Source organism: Salmo salar, chromosome 07 (genome assembly GCF_965601325.2).
Source record: "Salmo salar chromosome 07, fSalSal1, whole genome shotgun sequence".
Classification (NCBI taxonomy): Eukaryota; Metazoa; Chordata; class Actinopteri; order Salmoniformes; family Salmonidae; genus Salmo; species Salmo salar.
This window is the reverse complement of record NC_138297.1, coordinates 15,731,855-15,750,670: the sequence shown is the minus strand read 5'-3', so window position 1 is coordinate 15,750,670 and position 18,816 is coordinate 15,731,855. Positions and strand designations below refer to the sequence as shown.

General features: G+C 46.3%; 1 protein-coding gene across 6 annotated transcripts in view; it reads right to left on the bottom strand.

Moving 5' to 3' along the window:
• Positions 1–519: 519 nt before the first annotated feature.
• Positions 520–18,816, bottom strand: part of LOC106608563 (RAS guanyl-releasing protein 2) — a 54,826-nt gene continuing 36,529 nt past the window's right edge. For all 6 annotated transcript variants that reach the window (XM_045721568.2, XM_045721566.2, XM_045721564.2 and 3 more), the window contains 5 exons: positions 11,915–12,056; positions 7,788–7,824; positions 4,898–5,056; positions 3,031–3,135; positions 520–2,866 (listed from right to left, as the gene is read on the bottom strand). In XM_045721568.2, coding sequence (XP_045577524.1) covers positions 3,077–3,135; positions 4,898–5,056; positions 7,788–7,824; positions 11,915–12,056 — 397 coding nt within the window. In that variant the 3' untranslated portion in view covers positions 520–2,866; positions 3,031–3,076. The remainder of the gene's footprint in view (positions 2,867–3,030; positions 3,136–4,897; positions 5,057–7,787; positions 7,825–11,914; positions 12,057–18,816) is intronic.

Below are 18,816 nucleotides of genomic sequence, written 5' to 3'. Positions count from 1 at the left end.
CTATCATACTGTTACTGTGGCCACACACAGTAACAGGAATTTTAGAAGTAGGCATATGAGGGTGGGTTGAGTGTTTGGATAAAATTGTGATTTTCTTTTTACAGGGATTTTGAGAATAAAAGGCAAATATGTGAGATAAGCATACACAACCATATTGGTAGTCATAAGACACAAATATTAAGCAGCTAAGCTTTGAGGAAAAACCAATCAAACTGCTATCACAGTACTGTTATTGGTTTCTCTTCAAACAGAGAAAACCGAGGTCAAAAGTCGGACAAAATCACAACAAGAGCACTGTGATGTAATCAGTTCACTACATATCTAATTCATTTGATTAGTGTTGAGTGCAGGCGTTAACACAGGCCTTAACACAGGCCTCGTGTGTGTGTGTGCATTCTAAGGACACAGTCTAACCCTCAGTTCAGACAGTCCTTGACAACTCTGCTAATGTAATTACACCACAGCTAAGAAAATAAGTGAAACATCCCCACTCAGTCAATAAAGCAACAGAGACAAAGAGACTGCAAGGTGAGAAGAACTCTCCATTCATCCCACATGAGAGAATTCAATACAATAACATCAGATGAAATAGCTGCATGAATCAATGTGTGAGATGGAAGCTGAGGAATCAAATAGCGGTTATTGACTGACAGTGCATTTCCACACACCAAATTGGGGGGCGGTGAAACAACAGAGCCCCATTCATTTTCAAAGGAGGGAAGTGAAGTGTGCAGGGGGGGGGGACGACTGTTGGGCGAGGGAGCGTGAACAGGGCAGGACCAAAGTTGGGGAAAGCTGAACTTTATGCAAATCCTCTGCGCTATCGCAATGCTATTGTCCAATCAAAGCTCACTCTAGCTTCCAGACCCTACTTGATTGGATGTTGATAGCTAGCACTACCTTGCCTGCTTGCTAACACCCACGAGGGCGAAGCTGAAGCGTTACAGATCGCCCACTAGAAATGTAAACGTCATTTCACATTGAGTCGACACATACTACGTTTACAGTGAATGCGGTCTTGGCTAACGCAGGAACATTGCCTTTAAATTTCAATCACGCTGTAACTTCTGCAATACGGACTGAATAGAGCCCTTAGTTTCTTTGGTAATTACAGAGCGCATGGCCGGCTGGTTAAGAACTCCAATACCGGACGCCAAGCAACTATATGACGGTAGGGAAAGTGGGTTGGATATAAACTTTAGACAAGGAACGTGTGGCGGGAATGGATTCTGTAAGAGTCACAAACACACACGACGCGTCACTGGGTTGCTGTGCTATTAGTCCTATCATGTTGTAAATCCTTCTTAAAGCAAATAGCAGAGTGATGCATTTAACACTGAGAAACAGCAGAGACATGTCCACAGAGTTACCAACATGACATCAGCTTAAAGCATCAGGTCCTTTACTGTAACATATTATACCCTTGTCCAGGAGAGACTGCCATGGAAGGGCTGGCAGTTTAGTTTTGGACATAAGTAAATAAGGAGGATATACTATACAGTATTAATGAAAGGCAGAGGAAGTACTTCATTCAAAGATACACAAACAGCTAACATTGTGGGACTGTCCCTCAGAGGACACAGACCCCAAACTAATACAATGAGGAGAGTCTCGCCTACAGGATTTCATGTTGCAATTAAAAAAGAAATATATGTGCGACATTAAAAATACACTTAACAGACATTTTGGCAAATGTGGATCCCCTTGAAGCATGCTTGATAAAACAATAGACTTACATGTCTCGTATTAAAATAGATGTCAATTCTCAGGACAATATATAACATTCACCGTTTCAAACTACATTGAAAGCTACTGAGAGAGGAAAGGCCCTGTGTCGGTGCACTGAAACATAACAGTATTACAACAGTACACCGTGCATACACACCACAGTCAAATTACCATAGGAACAGCATTGATATTCAGGTAAACAGGAGGACAAAAATACAACAGCATTCAAATGCCATTCAAATTCAGGATGTACGTTCCACAGTCCATTTGAGTTGTTGTTGTTGTGATAGAAAGCGGTTTGATACCCAATCCACGAAAGCAGCCGTAGTTCTGGTGCTGAAACGTTTCATCTCTGACATGGAGCACACTGTGTGTTTTAAAGTTTCTCCCATAACATTTACAAAGAAACAAGATATCAAACTACTCAGACAAAGCAAAGCTTTTTTTTTCCAGAGAAAGAAGTTGGAAGTCCAGTTGGCATGCATTCTTTCTTGGCAATAACAGCACCTCTTGTATTTTGGAGAGACATCGTTTAGGTTATTAATATAGGCATAATAATAATAACATATAGCTAAATGCATAGCTAAAACATACCACTTAGACTTGAAGGTAATAACATTACACTAAACACAATGTGATTTTATTTTCTATATTCAGTGTTTAAACTAGGTAAGGGATATGAAAACATGGGCCTACATCCAGATTTTAAAATATAGATTTAACACACAAAGACATTTCGTACAAATTCACTTAAATTGAGGGAGTTGAAATCTTGAGTGCTTGAAAGGTATGCATTTGCAGTATTTTTCCACTATGTGGCGGCATCTCTCTCTCTCTCTGTGTGTGTGACATGCCTTGAATAAAGTGGACAATGTTCTCTCTTCTACAGTACAGACAATCATATCTGTTCTACCTAATGGCAGTCTGAATGTTGCAGATAGAAATGGAATGAATAGAGCTGAAACGATTCCCTCTTTTACACGACAGACAATCATATCTGTACTAGATGATACATTTATATCTGCGTTATGTAACGTTGTACCCTACTGAACAGACCCCAGTAGGCTTCTGGCTCCCGACAACTGTTGTTTCCTCCCGCCAGTGTTTGGCTGTATGAATGCCAGAGTACGCAGGACTTCTAGGAAAGTTATCAAAGAGAAGTCATTCATTAATCTGACTACCGGTACTTGAATACGTGAATTGATTGTTCATTGAAATCACATTAGGCTACTTCAGTCATTGGCTAGTGATCTTCCAAGGCTCCAAAATTAACTATTATAGTAGCTACAGAATGCATTTTACCTGGAGGGACATATCAGGCCAGGCCTGCCTATTGGTTATCATCTGGTTATAGATGGACATCAAACACACCTTCCTCCACTGCCTGGAGATCTTCCTCTACAATCACTGAGAGCGAGAGACGAGAGCAGACAGACAGACAGACAGACAGACAGACAGACAGACAGACAGACAGACAGACAGACAGACAGACAGACAGACAGACAGACAGACAGACAGACAGACAGACAGACAGACAGACAGACAGACAGACAGACAGACAGACAGACAGACACACAGACAGACACACAGACAGACACACAGACAGACACACAGACAGACAGACAGACAGACAGACAGACAGACAGACAGAGCGAGAGAGACAGAGCGAGAGAGACAGAGCGAGAGAGACAGAGCGAGAGAGACAGAGCGAGAGAGACAGAGCGAGAGAGACAGAGCGAGAGAGACAGAGCGAGAGAGAGAGCGAGAGAGACAGAGCGAGAGAGACAGAGCGAGAGAGACAGAGCGAGAGAGAGAAAGAGAGAGACAGAGACACAGAGACAGAAGAGTTCAGTGACCATGGTTACTACGGTCTACTGTCTCTTCCACCCATGAACATCATTGCATACTCTCTCCATTAGACAAGGGCATTGTTGAACGGCATACAACTCTAAAACAATATAATTCTATAACACAGCGCTATACAGAGGGAACCGTCCATTCCCAGCGGCTTAATTGTGCCTGGATGTATTATTCATGCTGCAGTAGTTTGTGTCAGGGGGCTAGGGTCAGTCTGTTATATCTGGAGTATTTCTCCTGTCTTATCCGGTGTCCTGTGTAAATTTAAGTATGCTCTCTCTAATTCTCTCTCTTTTTTCTCTTTCTTTCTCTCTCTCAGAGGACCTGAGCCCTAGGACCATGCCTCAGGACTACCTGGCCTGATGACTCCTTGCTGTCCCCAGTCCACCTGGCCGTGCTGCTGCTCCAGTTTCAACTGTTCTGCCTGCGGCTATGGAACCCTGACCTGTTCACCGGATGTGCTACCTGTCCCAGACGTGCTGTTTTCAACTCTCTAAATACAGCAGGAGCGGTAGAGATACTCTCAATGATCGGCTATGAAAAGCCAACTAACATTTACTCCGGAGGTGCTGATCTGTTGCACCCTCGACAACCACTGTGATTATTATTATTTGACCCTACTGGTCATCTATGAACATTTTAACATCTTGGCCATGTTCTGTTATAATTTCCACCCGGCACAGCCAGAAGAGGAATGGCCACCCCTCATAGTCTGGTTCCTCTCTGGGTTTCTTCCTAGGTTCCGGCCTTTCTAGGGAGTTTTTCCTAGCCACCGTGCTTCTACACCTGCATTGCTTGCTGTTTGGGGTTTTAGGCTGGGTTTCTGTACAGCACTTTGTGACATCAGCTGATGTAAGAAGGGCTTTATAAATACATTTGATTGATTGATTGATTGATTGATTGATTGATTGATTGATTGGATTCATCCGCTCGTCACGTTGGTGTGATTTTTGTCACATTTACATTGCAAATCACAGGCTGGTAAGAATGCCCCAAATGTCTTTGTCTGCGTGTCATATCTGCGTGTCACAGAAACAGAACACACACCAATGGAATCACAGAAACTTTGACTAGTGAGCATGGTAAAATGAATGAAAGGGATCCTCGAACAAAACGAACAACGACCCAATCATTCATTTGAACTACATTCTAATGGTGGACCCGTTTTCAAATGAGATTTTGGACCTGATTTATTAGACATTTGTGCCAGGCACATTCCTGGGGGACCTGTTTTTGAGTGACACCAAATCCTTAGAATTGTGGTCAGATATGGCCATAGTATTAGTGGTTGGAGGGGGGGGGGGTGTCTCACCTGTGTTCTGTAGGCTGGGTGGGGTGTTGGCCAGGGGGGGGAAGCTGTAGGAGCGAGCCTGAAGGGAGGGGGCATGCTCATGGCTGATGCTCTTGGTCCGTTTACGGCACTCCACAGCCAGACGACCTCGACACGCCTTGTGACAATTAATTCCACACGCTGTCCGAGGGAGGGAGAGACGGAGGGAGAGAGTGGGAGATAGAGAGAGGAGGGGGAGTAGGAGGATAAGAGAGAGGGAGAGAAAGAGGAGGAGAGAGGGTGAGAGGGAGAGAAAGAGGGTGAGAGATAGGTAGAGAAAGGAGGGGATAGAGAGGGTGAGAGAGAGGGAGAGAAAGAGGGTGAGAGATGGGTAGAGAAAGAGGAGGAGATAGGGTGAGAAGGAAGATAGGGAATGAGGGAAGAATGCAGGATGAGATGGGGAGTAAGGGGTGGAGAGAGTTGGAGAAGAAGTATGCGAGGTTGAGAAGGAGAGAGAGACAGGGGATGGGGAGAAGAGAGGGAAAGTTTGATAGAGAGGGAGGGGTGCAAATAGAATCATTGGGGCAAAGGGCAGAGTGAGTGGTGAGAGGTAGGTGCGCTTACACGCAGTGCAGACACACACACACACACACACACACACACACACACACACACACACACACACACACACACACCCGCCATGCAGACAGACCCTGACAACAGTTGACAACAAAGGACACTCTAGGAGCAGGGAGAAAAGGGGGAGCAGGGATGTCCAGGGGGTCAGTGAGAGAAATTCAGAGTAATGAAACACATACCTAGACACACACACACCTATACTCATTCATTTACACACACCTATACTCATTCATTTACACACACCTATACTCATTCATTTACACACACCTATACTCATTCATTTACACACACCTATACTCATTCATTTACACACAATCACTCAAAACACCTTTTGCTCTCAGTAAAATGTCAGCGAAAGTTAGTTTTAACAAATTTCTTCTCTCCCATATACCATCCAGACTGATCGAGACTCCACACACTCTCTCTGTCACACACACACACCAACACACACACTACTGTTCTGTGCCAATTCATTTCAATTATCTCTGCCACCGTCTCCCCCACTCGGTGACTGGGCCCAACAACGGTAATGGAAGTGAATGGCTGGGACTTCTCATTGAATTCCACACAAGGCCCTCAGCAGAGTAGAGCAGCCTGGTACACTCACAACCGGACTCACACCCAGCACCCTAAATGGCACCCTACGAAGTGCACTACTTTTGACCAGGGCCCATAGCGCACGGGACAAAAACAGTGCACTACATTGGGAATTGGGTTCCATTTGGGACACTAACCTGAGAGACAGACACAGTCTACTGACTGTAGTACAGACAGAGTTCAGGTGTATGCTAAAGGGGGGTTGGAGCTAGTGGAAGTCTGCCATGTGACTCATTCAGGGCTCCCAATGTCAACATGGTCAGACATCCTTACATTATCCTCATTCAGGGCTCCCAATGTTAACACGTGGTCAGACTACCTTACATTATCCTCATTCAGGGCTCCCAATGTCAACGTGGTCAGACTACCTTACATTATCCTCATTCAGGGCTCCCAATGTCAACACGTGGTCAGACTACCTTACATTATCCTCATTCAGGGCTCCCAATGGCAACACGTGGTCAGACTACCTTACATTATCCTCATTCAGGGCTCCCAATGGCAACACGTGGTCAGACTACCTTACATTATCCTCATTCAGGGCTCCCAATGGCAACACGTGGTCAGACTACCTTACATTATCCTCATTCAGGGCTCCCAATGTCAACACGTGGTCAGACTACCTTACATTATCCTCATTCAGGGCTCCCAATGTCAACACGTGGTCAGACTACCTTACATTATCCTCATTCAGGGCTCCCAATGTCAACACGTGGTCAGACTACCTTACATTATCCTCATTCAGGGCTCCCAATGTCAACACGTGGTCAGACTACCTTACATTATCCTCATTCAGGGCTCCCAATGTCAACACGTGGTCAGACTACCTTACATTATCCTCATTCAGGGCTCCCAATGTCAACACGTGGTCAGACTACCTTACATTATCCTCATTCAGGGCTCCCAATGGCAACACGTGGTCAGACTACCTTACATTATCCTCATTCAGGGCTCCCAATGTCAACACGTGGTCAGACTACCTTACATTATCCTCATTCAGGGCTCCCAATGTCAACACGTGGTCAGACTACCTTACATTATCCTCATTGCAGGGCTCCCAATGTCAACACGTGGTCAGACTACCTTACATTATCCTCATTCAGGGCTCCCAATGTCAACACGTGGTCAGACTACCTTACATTATCCTCATTCAGGGCTCCCAATGTCAACATGGTCAGACTACCTTACATTATCCTCATTCAGGGCTCCCAATGTCAACACATGGTCAGACTACCTTACATTATCCTCATTCAGGGCTCCCAATGTCAACACGTGGTCAGACTACCTTACATTATCCTCATTCAGGGCTCCCAATGACAACACGTGGTCAGACTACCTTACATTATCCTCATTCAGGGCTCCCAATGTCAACACATTTAATGATGATCCTTTGTGCTCTGTTCAAGTGTTGACATAGGGAGCCCTGTAAGCAGATAATGTCATGTACTCTGATATATTTGCCATGGTTTCCATGCCGTTGACATTAAGCTCAAAGCCACCTTTGGTTTGAGTGATGATTGTTTGCAATCGATGATGACAAAGGGAATTGGTAATTCGATGACGCCATGTTCGGAAGAATTCATAAAAAATGTATTTCATAGACATGTTGGGGCAGAATTAATAATAGTTTTTATATCATAGACATGTTGGAGCTATTTGAACTATTCAAGTTAGATAAATGTATTGATACTCTTACCTTTACACTTGTATCCCTGTTTGTAGAAGCCCCATATCTGGAGAGAGGGGAGAGAGAGAGAGAGAGAGAGAGAGAGAGAGAAAGAGAAAGAGAAAGAGAGAGAGAGAAAGAGAGAGAGAGAGAAAGAGAGAGAGAAAGAAAGAGAAGAAATGTGTCACTTCTTTTCATAAGAATCTTGGAACATGAAGGAGACACAGGGAGGTGGGGGAAGTGACAGATGAAGGAAGAGTAATAAGGAGGAAAGAGAAGAAAGAGAGAGAAGAAAGAGAGAAGAAAGAAGAGAGAAGAGGATGAAAAATGCGGAGGAGGAGCAGGTGGTTGTGGGGAGAGAGAGGGAGAGGTAGAAAGAGAGACAGGTAGAAACAGAGTGACGGCTGGAAAAAGAGACTTGTCGGCAAAACAAAATACGCTACACAAGGTGAGCTGTTTTTGTGTCTGTAAAATTATGCGCAAATATTGATATAATAATCATCACATCAAAGTCACGCGATGATATTGTGTGGTCAACCCACTACGATTGAGGCAAGCATGCAGTTTATTAGGCTCCAGATGAAATAAGTTATGATGAACTTTACAGGATGGTGAAAGTGGTTGCTTGAAGCTAGATGCTCCTTTCTAATTAATATCAAGAGTCTTATTGAAATGTATTATAATTTAACCTTTATTTAACTAGGCAAGTCAGTTAACAACAAATTCTTATTTACAATGACGGCCCACCCCGGACGACGCTGGGCCAATTGTGCGCCGCCCTACGGGACACCCGATCGCGGCCGGTTGTGATACAGCCCGAGGTCTGTAGTGACGCTGTAGCACTGAGATGCAGTGCCTTAGACCGCTGCCCCACTCAGGAAGGTTATTCTGGTGACACGATCATCGATTGGCTGCCGTAAAAACAACAGCTTTTTTTGTCCATAATAACCTCATCATGTAGGCTATACCCTCACTGTATCTGGTAGCTGGAGGCTATACCCTCACTGTATCTGGTAGCTGGAGGCTATACCCTCACTGTATCTGGTAGCTGGAGGCTATACCCTCACTGTATCTGGTAGCTGGAGGCTATACCCTCACTGTATCTGGTAGCTGGAGGCTATACCCTCACTGTATCTGGTAGCTGTAGGCTATACCCTCACTGTATCTGGTAGCTGTAGGCTATACCCTCACTGTATCTGGTAGCTGTAGGCTATACCCTCACTGTATCTGGTAGCTGTAGGCTATACCCTCACTGTATCTGGTAGCTGTAGGCTATACCCTCACTGTATCTGGTAGCTGTAGGCTATACCCTCACTGTATCTGGTAGCTGTAGGCTATACCCTCACTGTATCTGGTAGCTGTAGGCTATACCCTCACTGTATCTGGTAGCTGTAGGCTATACCCTCACTGTATCTGGTAGCTGTAGGCTATACCCTCACTGTATCTGGTAGCTGTAGGCTATACCCTCACTGTATCTGGTAGCTGTAGGCTATACCCTCACTGTATCTGGTAGCTGTAGGCTATACCCTAACTGTATCTGGTAGCTGTAGGCTATACCCTCACTGTATCTGGTAGCTGTAGGCTATACCCTCACTGTATCTGGTAGCTGTAGGCTATACCCTCACTGTATCTGGTAGCTGTAGGCTAGAGTGCACGTGCCAAGACCAGAGTGGGCACATTCGCTATATAATGCAACATTTTAGAGTTGAAAATGCGATGGAAACCACTGTATTTATGGCCTGTATTTATGGGCTGTTTATTTTTATCCGGTACATGGGAATTTAACCGCAAAAGTTCTTATATGTGCACTACTTTTATCTGCACCAAGTTCATTTGATGGAAACACTTCTCTGGTAAAAAAAAAATAATAGATTAAAAAAAAAATATGCAGATTTTCGAACATTCGGATGAAAATCTGTCAACAATTGGACCGAAACCGAGCTACTGATAGGAAGTGTGAGAGAGAAAGAGAAAATGAGCATTAGAGGTAGAAAGAGAGAGGTGGAAGAGAAGGGAGGTGGTGGGAGAGTGAGATCAAGCAGGCACTAGGAGCCCACCGCGGGGGAACAATGACATGAAAGACTGGTCCAGGAGATCACAGCCACAGCAGAGATCTGAGGACAGAATACCCTGACCACACACACACACACACACACACACACACACACACACGGACGGACACACACACAGGACGGACACACACACAGGACGGACACACACACAGGACGGACACACACACAGGACGGACACACGGACACAGGACGGACACACGGACACATGGATGGACACACGGACACACACAGGACACACAAACACACACATGGACGGACACACACACACACAGCAGGAACCAACAAACAAACACAAACAAGCCTCGATGGCACCAAAACACTGACCAGACATGGCTTCAAAGAGTTTACCTTTTCTTTCCTAAACTAGACCAACAGGACATAAACACCTCCCACCAGTCAGACACCAAGAACAAGAGCCACATCCCAGATCCACAGACATGGCTTTATAGAGAACTAAACACCAATCCTTCCCACTGACCCCTTGTTTAACCTATATCTCCAGCCCCTGGAGCATGACAACACTCTGTCCCTCCCTGGCTACATACCAAATGGGCCCTAGTCAAATATAGGGAAGAGGCTGCCAGTTGGGAAGGCACTGTCCTATCTCCCAGTGTTGAACTACACAGTGAGTAACAAGACCCATTCACAGGAAGCTTCAGTAAGTATGTGATAAGACTACAGCGGTGGCTGTCAGAGGAGAGACATTAAAACGATGTTGGATTACGAAGAGAAGTCTGAGCCACACCGTAATGGTGGCGGGTGGCTTGTTTTTTCAGTGCAGAAAAATGGGAAGTTGAAATGTTTGACCCGAAGCCAACAGGAAAGCAGGCAGACAGGAAGTAGCTGGTGGCCCTGTCGCTCCGCCACACACTGTTACCGAGCTAATCTTTTCTTCCTCCCTCCGTTTCATTTTTGATTACAATTTTCCCAGAAGGGCATGGAAATTCCACTTAGCGCCCCTTGTGTGAATCATCAGTGTGTGTAGAAGGTGGGGGTGGGGTAAGTGTAAGGGTGTTTTTTTAGTTTTTTAGAGAAAGTGTGTGTGTGAGTCAGACGCTGTGTGTGTGTGTGTGTGTGTGTGTGTGTGTGTGTGTGTGTGTGTGTGTGTGTGTGTGTGTGTGTGTGTGTGTGTGTGTGTGTGTGTGTGTGTGTGTGTGTGTGTTTGTCGATGTGCTGCACCTCATCTGTCTCTGTCTGTGCACCTGTTCGTTGTCTCAGGAGCGGTCACCCAGTCACCTCAGTATAAAGCCATCATTGGCTCTCATTATACACTCTGCTGACTCACTGGCCGTGTGTGAGGCAACAGAGAGTTCCTCTGAAGAACTCAGACACCACTCGGTCTGTCTCCTCACACAAGCACATGAAAAACCAGGCTTGTCAAGGACCCAATTACCTGCCTGCTGTGTTACAGTAATGGGATGGTGAGGTATCTCCAAATAATTGGCATGGCCTCTAGACCAGACCAAATATTAATACAGAATAATAAATGGGGTTACTGTGCAAATGTTGTAATTTATGCATTTGTCCGGAACTTTCACAAAAATTTGTCAGAATACTCAGAGCGACAGGGCGTGTCCATTTATTTTATTTATTTAACCTTTATTTAACTAGGCAAGTCAGTTAAGAACAAATTGTTATTTTCAATGACGGCCCACCCCGGCCAAACCCTCCCCTAACGCGGACAGCGCTGGGCCAATTGTGCGCCGCCCTATGGGACTCCCAATTACGGCCGGTTGTGATACAGCCCGGGATCGAACCAGGGTCTGTAGTGACGCCTCTAGCACTGAGATACAGTGCCTTGGACCGCTGTGGCACTCGAGAGCCATCAATGTTTATCAATGACATTCTGTCCAAACAGCCCTTTCACCAACCAATTTAATCAATCCAGTTAAAAATGCATTGAAGACAGTAGGGAATAGTACGGGAATAGAGACCTATACAAAATCATAGCAATTTTGACCAAGGCTCTCTTTTGCGATTCAAATCATCTATTTTAAGACATTGTGGTAATTAGTCTGTATGAGTCTGCATTGTACTTTAGAGGGAGGATGGATGGTCAAACTGACCAGTGGATAAGATACTCACAAAGCCAGCGCAGTGTTCACAGAAGGTGGGTTTGACGTAGGTGGTCTCTGTGAAGGTGTGGATGAAGCCCATCTTACAGTTGAGCAGAGAGCTGGCCTTCATGAAGTAGTCGATCATCTCTTCCCGGCTGATCTGCCCATCTCTGGAGGGAGGGAGAGGAGAGGTGGGGAGGAGGAGAGGAGAGGTGGTGGAGAGGAGGAAGGGGAGGAGGAGAGGAGAGGAGGGGAGGTGGAGAGGAGGAAGGGGAGAAGAGAGAGAAAGGTCATCTACCATTGGACTAAAGAGCCGGGAACCCAGACTTCATCAAAGAAATTGGAAATACAGACATTTCCATCTTAAAAGAAATGTGGTATAGAGAAAACGGGCCCACTGGTTGCTGTCTAGTTTACAGAGAGCTGGTAGTCCCATCAACCAAACTACCAGCAGTAAAACAGGGACCAGCAGTACCAGCCATAAAACTCAGGGGGTACGCTCATTTGGTGTAGAGCAGATCTAACCATCTCTAGTAAATTTGTCAAAACAGCAACATTTTACATCTGGCTAGAAATGAATTATCAAACGATCTCAACAGAGAGAAATGTCCTGATGTCTGCTACCTCTATCCCCCTAACAGAATCCCCATACTTTAATGAAGACAGCTTCTCCATCCTAGAAGGGGAGATCAACCATTTCCAGGTACTAGTCTGTGGCCACCTAAATGCCAGAACTGGACAAGAACCTGACACTCTTATCACCCAAAGGGACAAACACCTACCTGACAGCCTTCCCCTCCCAAATATACCCTCCTAGACACGACGGCAAAACAACCACTAACAACAAAAAGGTCACAACTCCTGCAGCTCTGTCGCACACTGGGTTTGTACATAGTCAATGGTAGGCTTTGTGGGGACTCTTACGGTAAGTGCACCTATAACTCATCCCTTGGCAGTAGTATTGTAGATTACATTCTCACTGACCTCAACCCAGAGTCTCTCAGAGTGTTCGCAGTCAGCCCACTGACACCCCTATCAGATCTCAGCAAAATCAGTCTAATTGAACAGAGCAATACTCAATCATGAGGCATCAAAGCTAAAGGAACTGCATAATATTAAGAAATGCTAAAGATGGCAGGTAGTGTAGAAACCTATCAAAAAACTATTAGGAAACAAATTCAATCCCATTTAGACAACTTCCTGGACATAACGTTTCACTGTAATAGTGAAGGTAGTAGAAAACCTAAACAGTATATTTGACCTCTAAGCTCCCATATCAAATAAAAAAATTAAGCAAGACAACTGAAGAAAATGAACAACAATGACAAATGGTTTGATGAAGAATGCAAAAACCGAAGAAACAAACAACACGAAGAGTTATCTATCCAAAATGGAGATGAACGGATAAACCACTTCTCCAATCTTTTTGGCTCGATAACAAAGAACCAACAACAAAAACATATCTTAGAATCAACTATTAAAGACTACCAGAAGCCACTGGATTCTCCAATTACATTGAATGAACTACAGGACAAAATACAAACTCTCCAACCCAAAAAGGCCTGTGGTGTTGATGGTATCCTGAATGAAATGATCAAATATACAGACCACACATTCCAATTGACAAACAAACAAACCAAAACAACGGCGAAGACTTCTCATGTTTTGTTGATGTAAAAAAAAAAAGGTTGGACTAAATTTGGCATGAGGGTCTGCTATACAAATTGATGGAAAGCAGTGTTGGGGGACAAACATTCAACATTATAAAATCCATGTACACAAAACAAAATTGGCTAAAAACACAAACTTCTTTCCTCGGGGCCGTGGGGTGAGACAGGGATGCAGCTTGAGCTCCACTCTTCAACATATACAGTGCTTTCGGAAAGTATTCAGACCCCTAGACCTTTTCCACATTCTGTTACATTACAGCCGTATTCTAAAATGTATTCAATTGTTTTCTTTCCCTCATCAATCTAGACACAATACCCCATAACGACAAAGCAAAAACAGTTTTGGAGAATTGTTTGCTTATTTATAAAAAATAAAAAAAACAGAAATGTCACATTTACATAAGTATTCAAACCCTTGACTCAGTACTTTGTTGAAGCATCTTTGGCAGTGATTACAGCCTCGAGTCTTGGGTATGACGCTACAAGCTTGGAACACCTGTATTTGGGGAGTTTCTCCCATTCTTCTCAGCAGATCATCTCAATCTTTGTCAGGTTGGATGGGGAGCGTCGCTGGACAGCTATTTTCAGGTCTCTCCAGAGATGTTCGATCTGGTTTAAGTCCGGGCTCTGGCTGGGCCACTCAAGGACATTCAGAGACTTGTCCCGATGCACCTCCTGCGTTGTCTTGGCAGTGTGCTTAGTGTCGTTGGCCTGTTGGAAGGTGAACCTTCGCCCCAGTCTGAGGTCTTGAGCACACTGGAGCAGGTTTTCATCAAGGATCTCTCTGTACTTTGCTCCATTCATCTTTGCCTCGATCCTGACAAGTCTCCCAGTCCCTGCCACAACATGATGCTGCCACCACCATAGGGATGGTGCCAGGTTTCTTCCAGATGCGACGCTTTGCATTCAGGCCAAAGAATTTAATCTTGGTTTCATCAGACCAGAGAATCTTGTTTCTCATGGTCTTAGAGTCTTTAGGTGCCTTTTGGGAAAACTCCAAGCGGGTTGTCATGTGCCTTTTACTGAGGAGTGGCTTCCATCTGGTCACTCCACCATAAAGACCTGATTGGTGGAGTGCTACAGAGATGGTTCTCCCATCTCCACAGAGGAACTCTAGAGCTCTGTCAGAGTGACCATCGGGTTCTTGGTCACCTCCCTGACTCCCCCGATTCCTCAGTTTAGTCGGGAGCCAGCTCTAGGAAGAGTCTTGGTTGTTCCAAACTTCTACCATTTAATAATGATGGAGGCCACTGTGTTCTTGGGACTTTCAATGCTGCAGAAATGTTTTGGTACCCTTCCCAGATCTATGCCTCGACACATCCTGTCTCTGAGCTCTACGAACAATTCCTTTGACCTCATGGCTTGGTTTTTGCTCTTACATGCACTGTCAACTGTGGGACCTCATATAGACAGGCGTGTGCCTTTCCAAACCATGTCCAATCAATTGAATTTTCCACATGTGGACTCCAATCAAGTTGTAGAAACATCTCAATGATGATCAATTGAAACAGGATGCACCTGAGCTCAATATCGAGTCTCATAGCAAAGGGTCTGAATATATATATATATTTTTTTTTTTTACAAACATTTGAAAACTGTTTTTGATTTGTCATTATGGGATATTGTGTGTAGATTGAGTATTTAAATTTTTTCCCCCATTTTTTAATAAGGCTAATAAGGCTGTAACATAACAAAATGTGGGAAAAGTCAAGGGGTCAGAATACTTTCCGAAGGCACATCAACGAATTGTCGAGGGCTCTAGAACAGTCTGCAGCAAATAAGGTCTAGTTGCCAGGACCACAAATACAAATTCCATCCAGACATCGTTGTCGTAGAGCACCCAAAAAACTATACATACATCGGCCTAAACATCAGCGCCAAGGGTAACTTCCACAAAACTGTGAACGGTCTGAGAGACAAGGCAAGAAGGGCATTCTATGCCTTCAAAAGGAACATAAAAATCGACATACCAATTAGGATCTAGCTAAAAATAATTGAATCAGTTATAGAACCCATTGCCCTTTATGGTTGTGAGGTCTGGGGTACGCTCACCAACCAAGACTTCACAAAATAGAACTAAAACGAAATTGAGACTCTGCATACAGATTTCTGCAAAAAAATATCCTCTGTGTACAATGTAAAACACCAAATAATGCATTCAGAGCAGAATTAGGCCGATACCCATTAATTATCAAAATCCTTTTAAAGAGCCGTTAAATTCTACAACCACCTAAAAGGAAGGGATTCCCAAACCTTCCATAACAAAGCCATCACCAACAGAGAGATGAACCTGGGAAACCGTCCCCTAAGAAAGCTGGTCCTGGGGCTCTGTTCACAAACACAAACAGACCCTACAGAGCCCCAGGACAGCAACATAATTAGACCCAACCACATCATGAAAAAACAAAAAGATAATTACTTGACACAATGGAAAGAATTAACAAAAAAACAGAGCAAACTGGAATGCTATTTGGCCCTAAACAGAGAGCACACAGTGGCAGAATACCTGACCATCATGACTGACCCAAACTTAAGGAAAGCTTTGACTATGTACAGACTCAGTGAGCATAGCCTTGCTATTGAGAAAGGCCGCCGTAGGCAGACCTGGCTCTCAAGAGAAGACAGGCTATGTGCACACTGCCCACAAAATGAGGTGGAAACTGAGCTGCACTTCCTAACCTCCTGCCAAATGTATGGCAATATTAGAGACACATATTTCCCTCAGATTACACAGATCTACAAGAATTCTAAAACAAATCAAATGTTGATCAACTCCCATATCTACTGGGTGAAATACCACAGTGTGCCATCACAGCAGCAAGATGTGTGACCTATTGTCACAAGAAAAGGGCAACCAGTGAAGAACAAACACCATTGTAAATACAACTCATGTTTATACATTTTCTCTTTAGTACTTTAACTATTTGCACATCGATACAACACTGTATATAGACATAATATGACATTTGAAATGTCTCTATTCCTTTGAAACTTTTGTGAGTGTAATGTTTACTGTTAATCTTTATTGTTTATTTCACTTTTGTTCATTATATATTTCACTTGCTTTGGCAATGTAAACATATGTTTCCCATGACAATAAAGCCCCTTGAATTGAATTGAGAGGAGGGAGGGGGGAAAGGAGTGAGGGGAGGAGAGGGAGAGGCAGAAAGAAAATAAGAGTGAGCGATGGAGAGAGGGTGAGAGGGAGGGTGAGAGGGAGCGAGAGGGAGGGTGAGAGAGCGAGGGAGAGCGAGAGAGGGAGAGCGAGAGGGAGCGAGAGAGGGAGAGCGAGAGGGAGAGCGAGAGGGAGAGCGAGAGGGAGAGCGAGAGGGAGAGCGAGAGGGAGAGCGAGAGGGAGAGCGAGAGGGAGAGCGAGAGGGAGAGCGAGAGGGAGAGCGAGAGCGAGAGGGAGAGAGGGAGAGAGGGAGAGCGAGAGGGAGAGAGGGAGAGCGAGAGCGAGAGCGAGAGCGAGAGGGAGAGCGAGAGTGAAAAAGACGGAGAGGGAGACGGAGAGGAAGAGAGAGCGAGAGGGAGGGAAGGCGAAGGCGAGAGGGAGAGTGAGGGAGGGAGGGAGGGAGGGAGGGAGGGAGGGAGGGAGGGAGGGAGGGAGGGAGGGAGGGAGGGAGGGAGGGAGGGAGGGAGGGAGGGAGGGAGGGAGGGAGGGAGGGAGGGAGGGAGGGAGGGAGGGAGGGAGGGAGGGAGGGAGGGAGGGAGGGAGGGAAAGCGAGAGAGAGAGAGGGAGAGCGGGAGGGAGGGAATGAGGGAGAGCGAGAGGGAGTGAGAGGGAGAGAGAGCAAGACGAGAGGAAGAGAGCGAGAGGAAGAGACAGCGAGAGCAAGACGAGAGGAAGAGAGAGCGAGAGGAAGAGACAGCGAGAGCAAGACGAGAGGAAGAGAGAGCGAGAGGAAGAGACAGCGAGAGCAAGACGAGAGGAAGAGAGAGCGAGAGGAAGAGACAGCGAGAGGGATGGAGAGCGGGAGGGAGAGGGATGGAGAGTGGGAGGGATAGAGAGCGGGAGAGCGAGAGGGATGGAGAGAAAGACGAGAGGAAGAGAGAGCAAGAGGAAGAGAGAGCGAGAGGGAGAGCGAGCGGGAGAGAGACAGAGAGTGGGAGGGAGAGGGATAGAGAGCGAGAGGGATAGAGAGCGAGAGGGATAGAGAGGGAGAGGGATAGAGAGGGAGAGGGATAGAGAGGGAGAGGGATAGAGAGGGAGCGGGATAGAGAGGGAGCGGGATAGAGAGGGAGAGGGAGCGAGGGGGAGAGGGAGCGAGGGGGAGAGGGAGCGAGGGGGAGAGGGAGAGCGGGAGGGAGGGAATGAGGGAGAGCGAGAGCGAGAGGGAGTGAGAGAGGGAGAGAGAGCAAGACGAGAGGAAGAGAGCGAGAGGAAGAGACAGCGAGAGCAAGACGAGAGGAAGAGAGAGCGAGAGGAAGAGACAGCGAGAGCGAGAGGGATGGAGAGCGTGAGGAGAGGGATGGAGAGTGGGAGGGAGAGGGATAGAGAGCGGGAGAGCGAGAGGGAGTGAGAGAAAGACGAGAGCGAGCGGGAGAGCGAGGGAGAGGGATAGAGAGGGAGAGGGATAGAGAGCGAGAGGGATAGAGAGCGAGAGGGATAGAGAGCGAGAGGGATAGAGAGCGAGAGGGATATAGAGGGAGCGAGAGGGATATAGAGGGAGCGAGAGGGATATAGAGGGAGCGAGAGAGAGCAAGGGCGCGAGAGAGAGCAAGGGCGCGAGAGAGAGCAAGGGCGCGAGAGAGAGGGAGAGCAAGGACGCGAGAGAGAGGGAGAGCAAGGACGCGAGAGAGAGGGAGAGCAAGGGCGCGAGAGAGAGGGAGAGCAAGGGCGCGAGAGAGAGGGAGAGCAAGAGCGCGAGAGAGAGGGAGAGCAAGGGCGCGAGAGAGAGGGAGAGCAAGGGGGCGAGAGAGAGAGAGAGAGCAAGGGCGCGAGAGAGAGAGAGAGCAAGGGCGCGAGAGAGCGAAACAGAGAGAGAGCGAGAGCCAGAGCGAGACAGAGAGAGAGCGAGAGCCAGAGCGAGACAGAGAGAGAGCGAGAGCCAGAGCGAGACAGAGAGAGAGCCAGAGCGAGACAGAGAGAGAGCCAGAGCGAGACAGAGAGAGAGCCAGAGCGAGACAGAGAGAGAGCCAGAGCGAGACAGAGAGAGAGCCAGAGCGAGACAGAGAGAGAGCCAGAGCGAGACAGAGAGAGAGCCAGAGCGAGACAGAGAGAGAGAGCCAGAGCGAGACAGAGAGAGAGCCAGAGCGA